Below are 20,836 nucleotides of genomic sequence, written 5' to 3' on the forward strand. Positions count from 1 at the left end.
TTTTCACTTTTTGTATATAACAAACATGAAGGAAATCAAAGCTTTTAGTGTTTGACTCTTAGTTGTACTGCACAGATGGCATTTTTGAGTTCTTTGTTTGTTGCTGTGGTTGTTCTATCTTCAGAGATGCCAGACTTAATTTATTTCAGCTGAAAATTAACCTACAGAGAGTAAAAATGTGACCTGAGGGGGAAAAAATGCCCAGAAACTGCTTCAGAGGGCAAACAAATAAATTTTTCTGTTTTGAGCATAAATGAATAAATTCCATGTGAACGTTGTAATTTAATGCCATCATTATGGTTCTGTTCAGTTATAAGTAAAGGTGTACTGTGCTAATTGTTAAGCTAGTGCCTGTAGGTGGAAGGAAAAGGGTGAAAAACTTCAACTTGTCTGTTTTATCTGCATGCGGATCTGACAAACTAGATGTAACATGTAGAGTTTCTGGTTAAAGAATTCAGAAATTGTTTTGTCATGTAGAATTTTTCCTTAAATGTTTGTTGATGGGTACTGGTTTCTTAAACACAACTTTCCTGACAAGCTAAAAAGTCCAGACTCAGAGTCACATGCTTTATTGTGGTTCCAGTTAAGTTGTTGAAAGAAGAGCTCACCATGCTGTTGAACTGCAAGTTCTTCAGTTGTCTTCCATCTCCTCCAAGCAAGACTCCTGAGGGGATGCTGAGCTCCAGCAGCCACAACAGTAAGGTCATGCTTCCATTACAGATGTGGTCAAACATGCAGCCATTTTTAGCTTTTGGAACGTTTTGAACAGCTCTCAACTATCAAAATGAAATGTTAGGGTAAAAAAAACAAAACACATCCTTATGTGTAGCTTAAACTGAGAATGTGTGGTAGAGCTGCATAGTAGTTCATGTTGGATGGATTAGCTGGACAAATGTCCTGTCTAGGAGTTGTTCTGATTTTAAACCACATGTTGAACTACTTCATATGCACAAATTTGTCCGCAAAAATGTAGCTCTCAAACTAAGTAAATTTATCAAAAACTCATATAGACATGTTTTGTTCTGATGGGAAAGCTTCTGCTCTGTTCATTCTGATGGTAAACAGAAACCTATGAGCTCCTGGTGGTTTTATTTATTTCTAAGAGTACAGGACCACTGCTAATTCAATTTCTAGTGTATACCTTGCCTTGAATAGTGAATTGCAGGCTCATATTTCTTTCTTTTTGCTCCTGTCAGCTGTATTAAAGTCGAAGCCAAATGAAGTTTCCAAGGAGGTAAGACCAACATTCACTTTGTCTTTCTGTGTTTCAGTATGTTTGTTTGGTGACTGTAAACCTGTTCCAGGATCTACTGATGCTCTGTTGGTGATATGGCAGTTTCTCAACAGACTGTACCTGACTGACATGGAGACTCCTCCCACTCTAAGCTGGAAGGAGGATTTCCAGGCTTTGAGAGACCGAGAGCCACCTGACTGCTGGGACATGGAGAGCCCAGACAGACCCTCATCCTTACAGGCTGCAGTCCACAAGCCATGGAGAGGAGCTGCCACTTTCATCCCCAAAGTTGTCCCAGTCTCCTCTAAGAAACAGTCTGACTGCAAACAGGTGAGCTGTTGTCTAACCCTGGTTGGTGCTGTACTTGTGTATGTAGGAACATAACGGATAAGTTGAACATGTGAAAGGCTTCACTATAATCACAGTACTCCTGTTCATTGCTTACACTCTATGCCTGCTCCTGAACGAACCCTCAGTTATTTCTCTGTGCCAGTAACAGCTGAAACCGCAAATATTTGTGGTCATAATACAATATTCAATTGCCAATTATGACAGTATTTCATACAGATATCTAACAGAATAAAATGATGACATTTTATATCTACTCCATTTTCAACGGTTTCTAAAGAAACATTCATCTCTTTACATGGATGAAAAAAGCGTAGCTCCACACCCTGCTTTACTGCTGACCATCCTTAATTATTTAATATCAGAAGCAAAGCATGGCATCTTGGGCCAAAGAAACTTGTCACTAAGTTTCCTTCAGACAAGTGAAGAATACAGTATAGGGTTAGCCCTGCACCATATCATTTAAATATTCAATGATTCTGAATTGTATTGCCTCACAGTAATTACTTTTCAAATGAACAATAGGTATTTGCTGTTGTGAAAATTTAAAAAGTAACAGTTTAATTTTTTTTTTAAATTTTATTTTAATTGGAGAGCTCCTGCATAGTCAAACATGTCAAATTCAAGTGTTACACATATCCACATACTTATATATGCTATGCAAAAATATCAGTCAATCGTGTAGGGCAGATTTCAATGGTATTAACCTTTCAGTTACTGCTCTCCCTTCCATTTCCCATTACATTTTAAATAAATACATTCTTGAACCAAAAAAACAAATAAAGAAGCTGTCATTCTCACTCTTCTACTCATGAAGGTACACTCACAACACAGTCTTTTGGTAATCCTGTAAAAACAATATTTTATAGAAGGGTAGTTAAAGTAAGTCTGGTCTCTGTGGACCTGTATACCCGACCCATTTTGTCCACCATCTCAGAAATTTCTCTGATTGCATCTTTATAGAAAATGTCAGTCTTTCCATAATGTAAATGTCATGTATAATGTTATACCAATCTTCTAATGTTGGGGCATCTGGTTTGAACCACTTCTTAGTCAAGGCCTTCTTCCCTCCTACAAGTAATATTCTCATCGGTATTTGTCTGCTGCAGACTGAGTATGCAGTACTGCAGTTCCTAAATACAGTGTGATAACATCAAATGGAATATAGTTTCCAAACATTTATGAACTTCTCGCCAAAAAGATGTACATTTCGGGCAACCCCAGAATATGTGGTAATGATTGGCTGCAGTTGAACCACATAACCTCCAACAGTTTGTACCAACACCTTGATGTCTCTTTTGTGCAGGAATAATAAAGAACCTCATGATACTTTTCCACCCAAATCCCCTCCAGCTGTGGGAATGAGTAGTTTTCCATTGTAATTTACAAATATACTCCCATTCTTCTTCAGATATTAGCACTTCTCATTCTCTTTCCCATTTGCTTTTAACATGTTGAGTGTTTGTGTTTGAGGAGACATGAAAACTTTTGTATAATCTGGATAATATTCCGCTTCCTCTCCCAGACACATAGGCTGTCACAAAAACATTTAGTATGTCACTGTCCAATTTTCCTGATCCCTCAGCCATGATCTCATTCAACCGATGTCGTATCTGTAAATACCTGAAGAGGTCTTTGTTCTCCAATTCATATTCTCTCTTACACATTTCAAAACTTTTTACAACTCCCTTCTGTATAAAACAACAGTAAGCAGTTAACCCTGTTCTCCTCCATGTTTTGACTCTAGAGTCTGTCCTGTTTGGTATAAAATCTGCATCATATGCACACCACCGTAGTATCTTCTCTGTACCCTTCAGGTTATGGTTTTTGACCATTTTCTGCCATGTTTTTAGATTTACTTTTATCCAAGGGTTGTCTTTATCATTTAGATTATTTCTTAATTTAAACTCTGCTATAGTGGCTTGTAGTGGTGGTCCTGTGGGTTCTGCCTCTTCTATTTCCTTCCACCTTGCCCTAAATTGTGGATCACATAGACACACCAGTGGTCTTAGTTGCCCTGCATAGTAGTAGTCCCTTAAAATCGGCAACGCCAGACCACCTTTCTCTTTTGGTAACCGCATTGTTTTGTATCTTATTCTTGGTTTCTTACCCATCCAAATGTAACGAGAAATCAACTTATCCCATTCAATGAATTGCTGATCATTTATTTCAACTGGTAGCGTTTGGAAAAGATACACTGCTCAAAAAAATTAAAGGAACACTTTTTAATCTAAGTATTGCATCAAATCAGTGAAACATGTGGGATAAGTTGTATATGATGCATTTTCAAAGTGTTTAATTTTTTTTGAGCAGTGCATAATGGGCGAGGCAGAATAACCATTTTGACTGAGTCAGTCCTTGAAGTTAGATTAAGAAAGAGTAGGAGATTCCATCTAGAAATGTCTGACTTTAATTTCAAGTTCAGAGGGATGTAGTTGGCTTCAGATAATTTAGCGATGTCTTAGGTGAGGTTAACTCCTAAGTACTTCATTCATTTTATGTCACTTTTCAGTCCATATTTGTTTAGAAGCGGCTTTGGTGGATCAAAGTTGAGGGTCAAAATCTTGTTTTTTTTTTTTTTTTTTAAACATTTAACTTGTAGCCTGAAAATTGACCAAATTTTCCCAATGATGACATTAGTACTGGTAGGGACCTTTGAGGTTGGGTTAAAAAGATTAATACATCATCTGCAAATAATGATAATTTATGCTCCTCTCCTGCGATATTTACTCCAGTAATCTCTGTATTTTGTCTAATAAATTGACTGAGAGGCTCAATAAAAAGGGCGAAAAGGAGTGGTGAACAGGGGCACCCCTGCCTGCATGAACTTTCTAATATAAAAGGTTTAGAGAGGCTGCCATTGATTTTAATTCTTGCTGTGGGAGTATTGTATACAGCTTGAAAAGCCTGAATAAGAGTTTTGTGAAAGCCAAACTTATCCAGTGCTTTATAAAAGAAGGTCCATCTGACTGAATCAAATGCCTTCTCTGCATCTAATCCCATAAGCATCGCTGGTGTCTTATTTGGATATATATTCCACATTATATGTAGAGTCTTTCTCAAGCTGTCTTGGGTCTGTCTCTGGTGCATGAACCCCGTCTGGTCCAGGTGAATGACCGATGGTAAAGTTTTCTCTATTCTTCCAGCTAATATAGATGTAAATATTTTATAATCTACATTTAACACCGAAATTGGTCGATACTGTTTACAGTGTAATTTATCTTTTCCTTCTTTTGGTATTGCTGAAATTATCACTGTACTCCACAAAGGGGGGATCTCTCCCTTTTTGAGAGCCCAATTACATATGTGACGTAGTTTTGGGGTTATTTGAGCTCTAAAACATTTGTACCATTTGGCCGTAAAGCCATCTGAACTCGAGCTCTTGTGTGGTTTAAGCCTTGGTATTGTGGTTTTTACTTCACTGTCAGTTATCTCTGCCACTAAGGTTTTGTTTTGTTCCTGTGTAACTTTAGGTAATTCCAAACATTCAAGAAATTTCCCTATTTAATTTATGTTGTCTAGTTTTGGTTGCAAATGTATATTCTTGTAGTATTCAAAGCGATGTTGGATCTCTTCTAGTTTATACCAGGCGTAAACTAACCATGACGTCACCCGTTGGTTTCAATACTGAGAAAATGAAGCCTGGATTTTGCTACTTCCTGGTCGCCATTTTGGATTTTTTGGAGCCAGGGATGTAAAAAGCGTCATCAAACAGGCTGGACCAGAGTGCAACTTGGGGCAGGACCAGTCAATGGGACTGTCTATCAAGTATAGCCACGCCCCCTGGCTCCGCCAACTTTAACGATTTATTTAAAATTCAGTATTGATTTATTTTAAGATCGGCCACCTGATCTCTCATTTTGACCATGAAAACTAACGGGAAAAAAATCCTGAGCTGTAGAAAATCAGTCTATCAAATTTTATTTTTTCCGGTGATGAATTGGGGTCTATGGAGCAAAAGCTTTTTGGAGCCAACCCTAGCGGAAGGCGTGATATTGCAACTTTTTTGACACTTCCGGGTGGGCTTCAATTTTGGAGCCAGATGCTACGTCCGTCTTTATATACAGTCTATAGTTTATACTGTATTTTCTTTGTTCAGTAACATCTTATTTTGGTGATGGTATTGTCAGCTTGCTGTTTCCTCAGTTTATATGCTAATAATTTAATTGCTTCACTACCTGCCTCATAATGTCCCTGTTTTAGAAATACTAATTTCTTTTTAACTTCCTCTGAGTATATCTCCACTATCTCATTTTGTAGTTTTTTAATTGTCACTCCATTATTTGGTTTCACCCCATCTTTACATTGTTTTTGTAAGTCCTTAAGTTGCCAATGTAAATTATTGAGCTTCTCTTGTTTGCACTTCTTTAGTAGTGAGGAGTAGGAAATTATTTTCCCTCTCAGTACCGCTTTGTATGCATCCCATACTATAGGACGGGCGACTTCCCCATTATCATTCTCTTTAAAGTACATTTCTATCTCCTTTTCTAATTCTTCTTTAATCTGGGCCAGGGGTGTCAAACTCATTTTAGCTCAGGGGCCACATAGAGGAAAATCTATTCCCAAATGGGCCGGACTGGTAAAATCATGGTATACAACTTAAAAACAACAACTTCAGATTGTTTTCTTTGTTTTAATACTGTCCAAAATAGGACAAATACAACATCACCATTAATCATAAAGCACTTCAAGTTTTTTTGAAAATTCTGAGGACAAAGAACACACAAACACACAATGCCTCAGTGATTCACAGTACCAGAACATTATCACAGACCACCGAACTATATGAAGGCATCTCATTCAGCACTTTAAGTGGGTTTGCATTGTTTATTTGGTTCCTGATACCTGGCATCTTTTAGCTTTCACCAGTGCATCAATATCAGGCGCCACATTTTGAGTGACCGCCAACTTAAGGATGTGATTCAAGTGGCTGTGCGTGAGCCTTGAGCGCAGCTTGGTTTTATTAATGCTCATTACAGAGAAGACCTGCTCACAAATATATGTGGTTCCAAACATGGACAACAGCTTTGCAGCGAGGGCTGTCAAGTTGGGGTAACCTGCCAAGAGTTTCTGATAAAATGTGACCAAGCCAGCTGCGACAAATTTGCCCTTCAAATCTGAATCGCACTGCAAGTCAATTATTTCAAGTTGGATGTTGACAGGCAGGTCAGAGGGATTCACGGTGAATGGTGAGCAAAAAACTTTGAAGTCTTTCTCCAGTTCACAAAAAATCTGAAAATGTTGCTCAAACTCCCATAACAGTCCCACGATTTTATCTTTGAACCGCTTCATGTCTGCGACACGTTGGGTCGCGCACATGTTTCAGACAGGGGAAGTGAGCTGCATCACCACCGGCGAGTTGCGTCTACCACAGTGACAGCTTCAACTTGAAACCGCGTATGCTGTCATAATACTGTGTGACAACTTTGTTGCGCCCTTCCAGCTGTTTGTTCAAGGTATTCAGGTGCTCGGTAACATCCACCATAAATGCAAGGTCCTGCATCCATTCTCCAGAATGAAATTCTAACACCGGCTTGCCCTTTTCTTCCATAAACTGCTCGATTTCTTCTCGTAAGTCATAGAAACGCCTCCGCACAGCACCTCTGCTTAACCACCTTACCTCAGTGTGGTATGGCAAGCCATAAATGTGGGCCTTCTCTCTGAGAAGGCTGTCAAACTGACAGTGATTCAGCCTTCTGGATTGGATGAAATTCACCATTTGGATGACCACCTTCATGACGTTATCCATGTTTAATGACTTGCAACACAGAGCCTCCTGGTGCAAAATACAGTGAAAAGTCCAAAAATCGCGTCCTTCGTTTGCAGATCGCACTTTCTCTCTGAACTTTGTCACACCTTCTTTTTAACGATCATTGAGGGAGCGCCATCCGTAGCCAGGCTGACGGCGCACGACCTGTCCGGGGCGCCGACGAGTGCAGAGAAAATATCGGTGGCTGTCGTATCTGACATTGGCACCATCTCCACGAACTCTTTGGTGACAGTCAATGTGTCATCAACCCCACAGATGAAAATGGCCAGTTGTGCAACATCTGTAATGTCCGTGCTTTCATCAATTGCAACTGAAAAGGCAAAAGTCTTTACTTTGTTCTTTAACTGGCTGTCCAAATCCACTGAGAGATCGGAAATCCTGTCTGCGATGGTGTTTCTTGTCAGGCTGATATTTGCAAAAGCCTGTCGCTTTTCAGGGCACACGACCTCCGCTGCCTTCAGTATGCACGTTTTAATGAATTCTCCCTCACTAAATGGTTTCGAAGCCACTGCGATTTCATTAGCAATGAGGTAGCTCGCTTTCACCACCGCGTCACTGATGTCTTGGGTGTGAGTAAAAACGGACTGCTGTTTCCTCAGACCTGACAACAGTTCATCCAGCTTCTCTTTTCTCCGCTACCCTTGAAAGTTGTCATATTTGTTGGCATGAAAACTCACATGGTGGCGACGAAGGTTATATTCTTTCAGCAGTGCAACATGCTGTGAACACACCAAACATACTGCTTTCCCATTCATTTCTGTGAAAAAATAGGAGGATGACCATTTTTCTTGGAACACTGCACTCTGCGTCCATTTTTCTCTTTTTGATAGCGACATATTGGGGCAATGTGGGTGACAAAGCATATAATGCTAAAAGTAGAAGCTGTAATAAATATCGCGGGCAAAACACAGTAGCCCATCCAGATTGGCTGCGCTTGCTTGACCGACTTGCTCTGCCCTGGTACAAACGGTTTGCTTGCCTAACCTAGAGTCCCTATATTAACCAGAGTAGCGACATGACGGGTCCAAAAAATTTGGTCATGTGATCCATGGGCGCCATTTTGTTTCCTATTCATGAATGCCGGGTTTTCCTGTTAACGTTGTTTACACCGCAGAAAGTAATTGTAGGTCTTTATTTGCTTCCTAAATACCTGAAAAATGACAGGCTGTTGTGCCGTTGGGTGCACAAATCAATCAGAGAAGGGATTCCACATGTTTAGATTTCCCAGTAATTGTGAAAGAAGGAAACTGTGGGAAAATAAAGTCCGGAGAGTGGGATGGAAACCGACTCCATCATCGTTTTTGTGTCAGGTTAGTCATATGTATGTACTTTCATGTTATGATGTATGGGTGAATGACAGATAGAAAAGTTTGATGTGATTTTAGGCAGTTGTGGTTATTTTGACTTTGACCATTTTCATGCATGGAGATGCATGAAATATAGGCCGTCTTGTGATGTGCAAACGTATTTTGCCCAAATTACCGAAGCTGCAAACTCGATGATAGAAACATTATACACCCATGGAAAGCTTAGATTCTCATGAATCTGCCGGTATAAACCACTTTCAGATGTGATTACCACAGCGGGTAATATAAACACATTTGTCCAAAAACAGCAAATGACGTAAACAGCACAACTCACCTTTGAAGGCTCATAAGTAGTCACAGATGAAAATATTCCACAAAAAACGGCCATAATCCAACCTTGGCAATCCAGACAAAACAAGCTAGTAAAATATTTTATCCAAAACATGTCTTGAAATCACTAAGCACTCCACAAATGGCTAAGTGAGTACACACACAGTCACGGGTGCATTAGTGCGTGGCACAATGAATGGAAACAAAATGGCGTCAAATCCCCAGTTGTCGCTACTCTGGTTAATATAGGGACTCTAGCCTAACCTAGAGTCCCTATATTATCAGAGTAGTGACAACTGGGGATTTGAAGCCATTTTGTTTCCATTCACTCAATATGGGACGCGTAGCGCGAGGTGCACCTTCACGAAAACTAGCTATTTGTGGATTGCTTACTGATTTCAAGACATGTTTTGGACAAAATATTTTACTGGCTTGTTTTGTCTGGATGTCCAAGGTTGGATTATGACCGTTCTTTGTGGAATATTTTCATCTGACTAGTTATGAGGATTCAAAAGTGAGTTGTGCTGTTTACATTATTTGTTGGACAAATGTGTTTATATTACCCGCTGTGGTAATCACATCTGAAAGTGGTTTATACCGGTGGATTCATGAGAATCTAAGCTTTCCATGGGTGTGTAATGTAATGTGTAATGTCACTGAGTTTGCAGCTTCGGTCAATTCAGCAAAATACGTTTGCACATCTCAAGACGGCCTATATTTCATGCATCTCCATGCATGAAAATGGTCAAAGTCAAAATAACCACAACTGCCTAAAATCACATCAAACTTTTCTATCTGTCATTCACCCATACATCATAACATGAAAGTACATACATATGACTAACCTGACACAAAAACGATGATGGAGTCGGTTTCCATCCCACTCTCCGGACTTTATTTTCCCACAGTTTCCTTCTTTCACAATTACTGGGAAATCTAAACATGTGTAATCCCTTCTCCGATCGGTTTGTGCACCCAACGGCACAACAGCCTGTCATTTTTCAGGTATTTAGGAAGCAAAAACGGACCTAGAATTACTCTCTGCGGTGTAAACAACGTTAACAGGAAAACCCGGCGTTCATGAATAGGAAACAAAATGGCGCCTATAGATCACGTGATCAAAATTTTTTGGACCTGTCATGTCGATACTCTGATAATATAGGGACTCTACCCTAACCCAATTGCTATCGCCATCTAGTGGACACAATTAGAACAGCAGTTTATTGAAAAATTGCACCTCATTTTTAGACTTTACATAATCATCCCGTGGGCCGGATTAAACCCATTTGCGGGCCTGATCCAGCCCGCGGGCCGTATGTTTGACACCTCTGATCTGGGCATTATTTAATATGTTTAGTTCAGTTTCCACAATGTTGATTTTGAATTATCATTTATATTAATTATAATTTTTATCAATGAATGGCCTGATATGTCGATTTTTCCTGTATCACATGACTGGATTGTAGACAGGTCCAGAATAGGTGGACTGAGGTGCAGAGTAATGGGTGTAATCCGACTAGTTGGGTTTAGATCCCTCCAAACATCAGTAATACCAGTTTCTTTGATAGTTTTTGTTGATTATGGATTTATTGTGACCTAAGCTGGAACCAGATGAGTCCATCTTTGACGGTTTTATGTTCATGTCACCTCCACATATAAGCAGTCCTTGAGATTCTGTTGACATAATATGGATTTTTTTTTTTTTTTTTTAATAAATTGCCAATCACTTCCTGGGGGGGGCATATATGCTGAATAAAATTACCATCAGCCCTTCAATCCTCCCAGTGGTCATTACATATCGACCTTCCTTATCTTTAATCTCTGAAATATGTTCATATTGGACTTGGTTCGAAATAAGAATAGCAGATCCTCTTCTATGCCCTGACTTTTGAGGAGTAAAATAGATGTTTAAATCCTCCCCTTCTCAATGTTCCATGGTCAGCTCCTGTTAGGTGTGTTTCTTGTAGAAATACTACATGCACTTGCTCTCTTCTTAATTTTGCAAATATTTTACTTCTCTGGCATTATCCACCATTACTTTTGTGATGGAGCCTCTGAATACTTCCAGGTAGAGTTTGTGTGACAGCTCTCATCCCGCTCTGAACTGCAGCGAATAAACAATAACCAGAATAACTAGTGAAGTTAAGAACCTTATTGAAGAACCGCCAGTGTTCATCAGAACTTCCAAAGGTGGGGTTCTTAAAAGAACCCTTTGTAAGTTGTTGTGAAGCAGCCTTCTTGAGGGGAAACCTCTCTTCAGTGAAAGGGCTCTCAGTCAACATGGTAACACCAAAAGTCTTATCCAGATACAGCCCAAAATCAGTCCTTCGACCTCTTGTTGCCATCATTTCGGCTTTTTTTTAACTATAAATTAAAAATATAAGATAAATGAAAAACGCTATCCTCATATAAACTAAAAATATCTGACTCACTCTTAATCCAAAAAGATTAGGCAATTTCAAGTCTCTCACACCGGAGGGAAGATAGCAGACTGACGTGTCTAGAATGTCCAAAAATGGCGTATATTTCCCCAAACCGGATTAGTGTGTTCATTGTCTACTCAGCCTTGTCCTGGTCTTTCGGTGATGGGGCCCAGCTGAACTTCTGGAGTCTGTTCTTGTATTTTGATCCTTTTTGTTTACGACTCTGGGTCTCACTTCGTCAACCGCTAACTGTCCATGACAGCCTCCTGATCTGCTCCAGCAGCGTCTCGGGTGGTTTAAGCACGGTGACCTTTAACCCCCTCTCTGCCATGTCCTTCGTAGCGTCTTCAGCTGAGTTGTACAGTACCTATCAAAAGTATTCACCCCCATTGATGGTTTACCCTTTTATTGCTTTCATAAATCAATCATGGTCAATAAAATTTGGCTCTCTTAACACAAAAATTTATTGGAAAAAAAACTAATGTCAAAGTGAAAACAGATTTCTATAAAGTAATTATATAAATAAAAATAATTGTTTGCTTAATTATTTACCCCCTTTTTAATTTAATGGTCTAATTCAATAGAGGTCCATCAAATTGTTGCCAATAGTCTCACAATTGGTGAAATGAAGATCACCTGAGTGGTATGGGTGTTTCAAGAGATTGAGTTGTAAAACACCTGTGTCTGAAGGGTCCAGAGAGTGGTTGATCAGTATTCCTGGCTACCATTACACCATGAAGACAGAAGAACGCTCTAAGCAACTCAGGGAAAGGGTTATTGAGAAGTTCAATTTCAGGGGATGGTTACAAAAACATTTCCAAGGCACTGAACATCCCCCGGAGTTCAGTGAAATCAATTATCAAGAAATGGAAGGAATATGGCACTTGTGGAAATCTGCCTAGATCAGGCCGCCCTCGTAAACTGAGTGACCGTGCAAGTAAGAGACTAATGAGAGAAGCCACCAAGACCCCTACATCTACTCTGAAGGAGTTACAAGCTTCAGCTGCTGAGATGGGAGAGACTGTGCAAGTAGCAACTGCTGCCCGGGTTCTTCACCGGTCAAAGCTTTATGGGAGAGTGGCAATGAGAAAGCCACTGTTGAAGAAAAGTCATATTAGATCTCGACTAGAGTTTGCCAAAAAGCACGTGGAAGACTCCATGGTCAAGTGGAAGAAGATTCTTTGGTCTGATGAGACCAAAATTGAGCTTTTTGGCCATCAGACAAGACGTCATGTTTGGTGGAAACCAAACACTGCACATCACCAAAAACACACCATCCCCACTGTGAAGCATGGTGGTGGCAGCATCATGCTGTGGGGATGTTTCTCAGCAACTGGACCTGGAAGGCTTGTAAAGATAGAGGGCAGAATGAATGCTGCAAAATACACTGAAATCCTGGGGGACAATCTTTTTCAGTCTGCAAGAGAACTACATCTTGGGAGAAGATTTATTTTCCAGCAAGACAATGATCCAAAGCATACTGCAAAAGCTACACAGGAATGGTTAAAAAAAACAAAAAAAAAACAGGTAAATGTTGTGGAGTGGCCGAGTCAAACCCCAGACCTCAATCCTATAGAGAATTTGTGGCTGGACTTGAAAAGGGCTGTTCATACCCGCGCAACCTGACAGAGCTTGAGCAGTTTTGCAAAGAAGAATGGAGCAAAATTGCAGTGGGCAGATGTGCAAGACTGACTGAGACCTATCCACACAGACTCACTGCTGTGATTGCAGCCAAAAGTGCATCTACTAAATACTGACTTGAAGGGGGTGAATAATAATGCAAACAATTTTTTTCATTTATATAATTTTCTTTCATTAACATTACTTTATAGAAATCTGTTTTCACTTTGACATTAAAGAGTTTTTTCCCCAATATTTTTTTTGTTAAAAAAGCAAAATTGTATTGACCATGATTGATTTATGAAAGCAATAAAAGGGTAAACCATCAAAAGGGGGTGAATACTTATGATAGGCACTGTATGCGAGTTCCATCTGGGTAGAAAACTCGAAATTTGGCCGGGAAGGGCATCTGAAAATGAATCCCATTTTCTTTCAGAACTTTCTTTGCTTCCACGTACTCTTGTCTTTTCTTAAGTACACTTGGTGCATAGTCATCCAAATTTATTTGCGCATTGTTCCAGATAAAACCCTTCTTTTGCCTTGCTGATCAGAGAATCTCCTCTTTTATTCTGTAACTTTGAAATGCGACAACAATGGATCTCGGGAGAGCTCCCTGTCGCGGTGTCGGACCCAAAGCTCTGTGCACCCATTCAATCTGGAGATCCTTACCGTCTGCCAGAGATAGGTTACGCTTTAGCAGCTCTTCAATGAAACATATCATCGACGGACACTCATTCTCAGACCCCTCAGCGATGGAATAGATCCTGATGTTATTCCGTCTGGCTCTTCCCTCCTGGTCAGATTGTTTAGCCTCTAGATGAGACTGAAGTTTCACCAGGTCCACCATCACTTCTTCCATAGATTACATCCTCTCTTCAGCATTCAGAATCCGTTCCTCCGCCTCGTCAAGTCTCCACGTTGCCTTGCAGATCTCTTCCTTAAATTCTCTGAGTTGTTGTTTGTTGTCTTGACGGAAACTTTTAATTTCTGCCAGTATTATGTTTAAGCTGACCTCTGCCTCTTCTTCATTAGCATTAGCCGGTGGATCGCCGCTAGCATTAACTCTGCTGTCGATATCGTCTGAGTTGACGGTCTGTGCGTTTTTCTTTGGTTTCATTTTAGTTTGCCTGTCCCACGTCTATATCTTGCCCTTAACCATCTTTTCGAGTTACTTTAAATTGTTTAAGTTTATAGGGCAGTTTGATTCCAAATATCGGAGGAGAAAAACTTTTAAGCTGCCATCCTTGCAGCTGCGCAGCAGAAGCAACAGTTTAAATTTAATATATCAAAAATAGTTTCTCCACAGTATGAATTTAATGCAACAAAAGGTGGTACACTTTTTCCTGTTTCCTCCGTGTGGTAGGGATGGTCAGATTTATGCCAAACATGCTGGACACCATCTGAAAATTTATCTTGGTCTCATCTGACCAAAGAATGTGCTCCCGTGTTCATCAGGGTTCTTTTCATGTTCTATAACAAAGTTTTATGATGCTGATGCTTTTATGATGATTTTTTTAAGTAAATGTTAAGAATTTTTTTTTCCTTCAAAGAAGTACATTTTTTGTAATGCTGTTCATGCTGTCTGAGGTGTCACAAAATCTCTAATTTCCTCGGACAAGTCATCTATGTCTGAAACGCTTGCACAATCCGGATATGAAAAACAAATGTGACAAGTAGCACCCTGTTTGTGATCTCTTGTACGAGAATGACCACTGTCTCTGATTGGTAGTGTTGAGGCTTGTTCTCTACCTCCTAATTACTGCTGCAAGTATTTGGTTGGTCATGAATATTCCTGTATCCTTTTCCATTATTGTGAAGTCCTGGTCAGATGTTTTCAACTTTACTGGCCACCCTTTCCATGTGGAGCCATGATGCAGAGTTGCAGATGGACACAGCCCTGTAGGGCCAAAGCTGACAAAGTCCTGGTGTTCACACCTCATTTTGTAACATGTTCATGCAGTTTAGTTTCGTCTAACTTGTATGTCGGTGATCACAGATGTGTTTAGTTTTGTTGCAATGACTTTCTGCTTTGAAGCCTGTATTTTAATACAGTCTTTCTCCATTTTTTTTGTCTATAAGATAAAATACTGTACTTGTTGCCCAGAAAATAATGGCCTTATTGAGTGATTGTACAAATTATTACAGTCACTTGACATGTAAATAATTTTGACCAGAGGTGTACATGCTGCAGATGTGTTGCTGCTGTGAGAAAAGCTAAAAGCAATTGTGTGCTTTTTTTTTTTCTTAAAAAAAAACACTTCTACCAATCAATGTTGTTAATGACCTTAACTGGATAACAAATGGCCATGAAATATGTGCTGATTTTAACAATCCTTTTTGTTGTTTTTTTTTTGTTTTGTTTTTTTAATCGTTTGACAGTCTTAGTGCTGCTGCTATTGTTTGGTTGTGTGGGCAGACACAGATCATTCTTAATTTTAGAACTGAAGAAGGCCACTCTTTTAGCTTATCTTCTGTTTCCAGTTGGATGCCAGTGAATCCCTAATGGACTATTGATGCATAACAGATGATGACATGCTGGAACTATCTACTACAGATGAGAGCAGAGATGGTAGCAAATCTGAATTATATTATTTCTGTGTTTTCTGTTCCCAGTGAACAGTTAAAATCATTATTCACCATTACACAGTAAACTGTTTCAGGCCTAAACATTTTTTTAACTTCTTTATTCAGTTCAAGAATGAATTTAGCGCTTTTTAAACAGTACTTGACGGAGGGTTGTAAATCATATTTTCAAATAATTTGTCACTGAAGTCCGTCTTTGTAAGAGTCTGTTTTCAGTTGAAGTTTTGCAGTTAAACATTCCATTATATAAACTTGTTCTAGTCTCTGTTTCCAGTCTACCTTTGAGGAGAAGGTTTCCTCCAATTAACAGTAATAATTTCTTGCAATCAGCAAGAGGATGCGAAATACATATCTGTGATCTTGGTCATCAATATTCTCAGGAGGAATTCAAAAAAGAAAAAACATTGGGTCCATACTAAGTTTAACATTGAGAATAGTTTCCATCTCAAGCTTAGCGTCCTGCCAATACTGAAATTGTACTGGGCAGTCCCAAAAAATATGTGAGTGATCTGCCACCTGATTAGTTTCTCCAACATAACGGGGAAGTGCTTTTATACATTTTTTTTTTTTTTTTTTTTTTATGACTAAAGGGGTTCTGAAGTATCTAATTTTAGTTTTCCAATCAAATTCTTTCCAGAGATAGCTGTTTGTACCTTTGTGGCTGATCTCACACATTCTTCCATGTCGTATCTTCAATGATAACATTCAGTTCAAGTTCCCATTTATAATGAATATCAAATGTGTTGTCTCCTAAACTTCCATCAACTTTTTGTATATAAATGACACATGGTTTTTGTTGGCAAGTGTTTTTTCTTTTACGGTTATAAAATTTTCTTCTATGCCTGTGGGATTTGTTTTCACTTTGTCCCACTCAGTATAACTTTGCAAATAGTGTCTTATTTGCATATATCGATAGTGGTCTTTTGAAGGCAGAAGAAATTGGTTTTGTAACTGGGCAAAAGATTTTAAATTATTTCCTTGTGCATAGACTCGGGATGGGAATTTCGACTAATTTCCGAACCGACTAGTCGCCAATAAAATTAGCGACTAGTCGGTTCGGACTAGTCTATAAAGCCAGAAAACTTGCAGTTTAACCGTCAAAGTCACAACATTGCTGAACATAACAACCCATAGCTTCAAATATAGTGCCTCATGTACTTCCTACTTTACACCAGGAGATGGCGGACATCTGGAATTTCAATCTGAGCATCATTTGTGGGCGTGTTGTCATTCAAAGTTTTGGAGTTTACGGAGTTTGAAAACCGAGGAGACGAGACTCGTCACCGGAGCGTATCAGAGCGCAAGACGGAACATTTTAGAGTGAGAAAACTCACCGTACCGAGAGGTCTGGTCAACGCTGACAAAGTACTTTATCAAGTAATGGTTACTCAGATTCTGAAGAGGAATATTCACCCTCTGATGAAGATATTCAGTCGTCCAGTCAGACACAAAGTGCCGCTGCGTCTGTGCGTAACGGCAGCGGGTCGGTGCACCATGACAGTCCACAAACGGCACATACTGGAGCCGATGCTTTGCTTCACCGGTCCGGGATGGCAGGAGGGGACGTGGTGGGTGTCGGTGGAGTGGTCAAAACAAAGCTAAACAATGAGGGGGATAGCGGGGGTTGGAAAAAAAAAAAAAGCGGAAATAGCAGCAGACGCGGGAGAAAATGCCTCATAACAGTGGCGTTCACGGCCCCGTCGTAAATGACGATGATGATGGCTGGGTTTGCTTGACAGATGAGGAAGAGTTTCACAAGTGGATCAGACATTTTAATAAGCCTGTTGGGTATCGTTGAGACAGGGATCTGACAAATTGAGCCAAACAATGCCATTTTGGTCGTTAAACATCAATAAAGTGATGTAATCCATATGTCCGCCGCCTGGTGACGTCATAATATGCAAATTAGATGAGTGAATTTACTCCCATCATAAACTTTGGGTCATACTGATGATTTTTCTCTTTTACAGTTTGCCTTTATCTCTAATTATTTTCAAGTCAAAACCTTTTGAAAAAATTATATCAAAACTGAATATTTTATTGAAAAAACTCTGGCATCTAAAGGGTTAATACACATATTAAATGAAAAGTTTAAAATGCAAATGTTTTTGTTGTTTTTTTTATTTGAGCTATTTAACCCAAACATTCAGGACAAGCTGTTGATTTAAATTCTATTGTAACAACTGACTGAAAAAAGGTGAAATATAAAGAGAAATACATTTTTGATATGTTTGCCAATGCAATGCATGGCATTTATTATACTGTTTTAGTATGAAACTTGGATGCAGCATGACAATTCCAAACGTACAACATAGTAGCCTCGAATAGAATTTCCCTGAAATCTGTGGCACTTAAGACTAGTGCACGATTCAATTGACATTGCACAGAAATATAAAATCAAATTAAATAACACTTCACTAAAACTGAAATGCAGGTGGCACCTTGCCCAGTGCATTATATGAACACTGCACACTTTAATAACGGCAAATAAAAATAAATAATTCACCATCAATAAGTAAAAATAAATAAATAAAAATGCTCTGAAATGCAGGTGGCATTATGAACATTGCACAAAAAATAAATTGCCATCAGAAACACTACTAGGCAGGGTAAGGCTACATTAACAATTCAATTGCTGCATCAGTGAAAGGAGGAATTTTTGTTCAGTGCAATCAACATAGCATGTTCTGGTGTCAGGCGAGACCTCAGCCTGCTAACTATGAGTCCAGCAGCTGAAAACACTCTTTCCGCCGGCACAGATGTTGCAGGCACACACAAATAGCGATGTGCAAGATGAAATAGCTTTGGGAAGGATCGCTCCTTCTCACACCACCATACGAGTGGATCCTCCTCGTCTGCTGGGATGCAGGCTTCCAGCCAGTACCGCTCCAGCTCATCATGATCTTCTGCATGCTCTCCATAGCCATCCCCGAAAAAGTCCAGCATGGAACTTTTCTTCCATTTTTAGTTGAGGTTGAATGGATTCAGCCCAGGAATTGGAAGCTGTGTTGTCCTCTTCGTCTGGCCCGTCATGGTCTTCATCAGCAGAAGCACCAGCCTCCTCATCTTCCTCCTGAACATGGGCTGCGAGCTGGAGGCTATCAAACTGCTCGACAATCTTTTCTCTTACTGCCTGTCGCATCTCCATTGGGAGGAAGCTGAGGTGCTTATGGCGGGGATCAAGGGCAGAGGCAAGCAGCGCCACACAACCAGCTTTCTCTCGGTTTTTTGGACTCATTCTTCTTTCCAGCTGCCACTGTCTTCTTAAAGTCCACCACCACCTTGCTGAGTTGAGATGCCTATAATTAAATGGATGGAAATTATTAAAACATAATACAACTAATTTGTGTCTTGTTGGAAATCAGCCTATCCTACAATTAAACAAACCAACAGAATATGTGTAAGGCTATTTCCGCCCAGTTCTTTTGATGGAGTAGTCAGGAGACTTCTTCTTAAAATCAAAAGTATTTATGGCAGCAAAATTGAATGTGCGATACAGAGCTCTGGGTCTGAATCCTCTGTCCCTAACCAACAACAAGTGTTCAGTCAGTTCGGATGGAATCAGACTGCTAACCGTTCCTGACCCAGTCTTCTTATACTCTAGGCTGGCCGCCCCCTCCGGTACTGCGTTGGTCCACTCTCCTCTGTCACAGCAGATGTTTTGTTATCGCTCTCGTAGGAATGACTTCGCCTCTGCAAAGCAAGATTAGAGACTGCACATACAACAAGCTCATGTTCTTTACAGATTATGGCTTACGTCAAAAACTATCTGTACCTTTATTATCAAAAACTGTCTGTACTTTGATTATCAATCACTTTGTCTTGATCATCCTTGGTTTCAATCACATGAGTAATAAGTAAAATAAAGCATAAGCTCCTTCTTATTGATTCTGACTTTTCTTCTTTGTTTCATTAGTCACACCGTGGTAATGATGCTCTTGACCTTCCTATTCCTCAGAACCAATACAACTCTTAAATATGCACACTTAGCAAATTATGAAACACCATTTCCCACAGTCTCTGCTGCCCCAAACATCCCCCCCACACACAGCACACTCACACACTCACAGTACACTCTCACACACACAGTGTGCACACCCCCCACACACACACACACACAATGTATGTATACTGTAAATCATTAAAGTTAAAACTGACATCCAGTTATTTACCTGTTCCGCAAACTCATGGTGATGGGGTAAACCAGTGACACAGACACGTATGTCTCGCCAGACAGGGCAGTGGTGGCCATTTTGAGCGAGTCCAGCACAAGGAGCATAGACTCGATTGTGTGCCAGTTTTTGTCAGTCGGCTCCAGCGTCCTGGCATCTGTCAGCTTCGTAACTGTTCGGTCCGAGAGGACAGCAGTGATGGCCCATCGTTCTGAGTGCAGGTGCTGAAACATATCGAAGACTGAGTTCCAGCGTGTCTTGCATGATTGTATCAGTTTGTGTGGCGGACTCTTGTCTCCTGGATCACGCAGTTGTAGCTGCTTCTTCTTCAGCGCCACCGTAGCCACGGTGCTGTGGTGGAAATGGCTCACCAAACGTGTGCAAGCACCAATCAGTCGGCCCATCACCTTCGCCTTCAGCCCGTCATTGATTGCTAATTGCAGAGTATGAGCAAAACACGGTACCAACTCCCAGTACAGCAGGGTCTCATTCGCCAGCACCATGTTAGTTTCATTATCATGCACACAGGCGATGACTTTGTTATCCAGTCCCCATGTACTCATCGCACGTCGCAGGTGGGCAGCTAAGTTTTCAGCGGTATGTCTTTCCTCCAAAGTGCATGTCTGAAGCACACAGCTGCAGAGATGTTCTTCGTCCACATAATGACATGTTATAGTCATGTATGACTTGGTGGTTATGGACGTCCACCCGTCTGAAGTTATGGCCACATATTTGGCCCCCTCAAACGCTCGTTGCATCTCCTCTTTCATTTTAGAATGTCTGATCTCGAGTCGAGACGTAATTGTTTTGCGACTCGGCATCGTGTATTCAGGCTTGATATATTGCATCAACTTTTCGAAGCCTTTGCCTTCAACAAAAGACAGCGACAGCATATCGTGGGCAGTCATTTCACAAATAAGTTCTATAATCTTTGCTTTGCGGTGAGCATCACAGCGTCTGGCTGGAACAAAAGCTCTCATGCTCGTCTGCCTTGCCCCACCGCCATGCCCGCCGGGCCCGGCCTCGTCATCTTCGCCCTGCAGGTCTAC

The 20,836-nt window shown here is 40.3% G+C and overlaps 1 protein-coding gene across 3 annotated transcripts in view; it reads left to right on the plus strand.

Moving 5' to 3' along the window:
- The window catches only part of caprin2 (caprin family member 2), a 33,971-nt gene that overhangs the window by 3,575 nt on the left and 9,560 nt on the right, over window positions 1–20,836 (plus strand). For all 3 annotated transcript variants that reach the window (XM_022208927.2, XM_022208928.2, XM_022208926.2), the window contains exons 7-9: window positions 584–697; window positions 1,197–1,234; window positions 1,337–1,564. In XM_022208927.2, the coding sequence (XP_022064619.2) occupies window positions 584–697; window positions 1,197–1,234; window positions 1,337–1,564 (380 nt within the window). The remainder of the gene's footprint in view (window positions 1–583; window positions 698–1,196; window positions 1,235–1,336; window positions 1,565–20,836) is intronic.

The sequence above is a fragment of the Acanthochromis polyacanthus genome, chromosome 1 (assembly GCF_021347895.1).
Source record: "Acanthochromis polyacanthus isolate Apoly-LR-REF ecotype Palm Island chromosome 1, KAUST_Apoly_ChrSc, whole genome shotgun sequence".
Taxonomy (NCBI): Eukaryota; Metazoa; Chordata; class Actinopteri; family Pomacentridae; genus Acanthochromis; species Acanthochromis polyacanthus.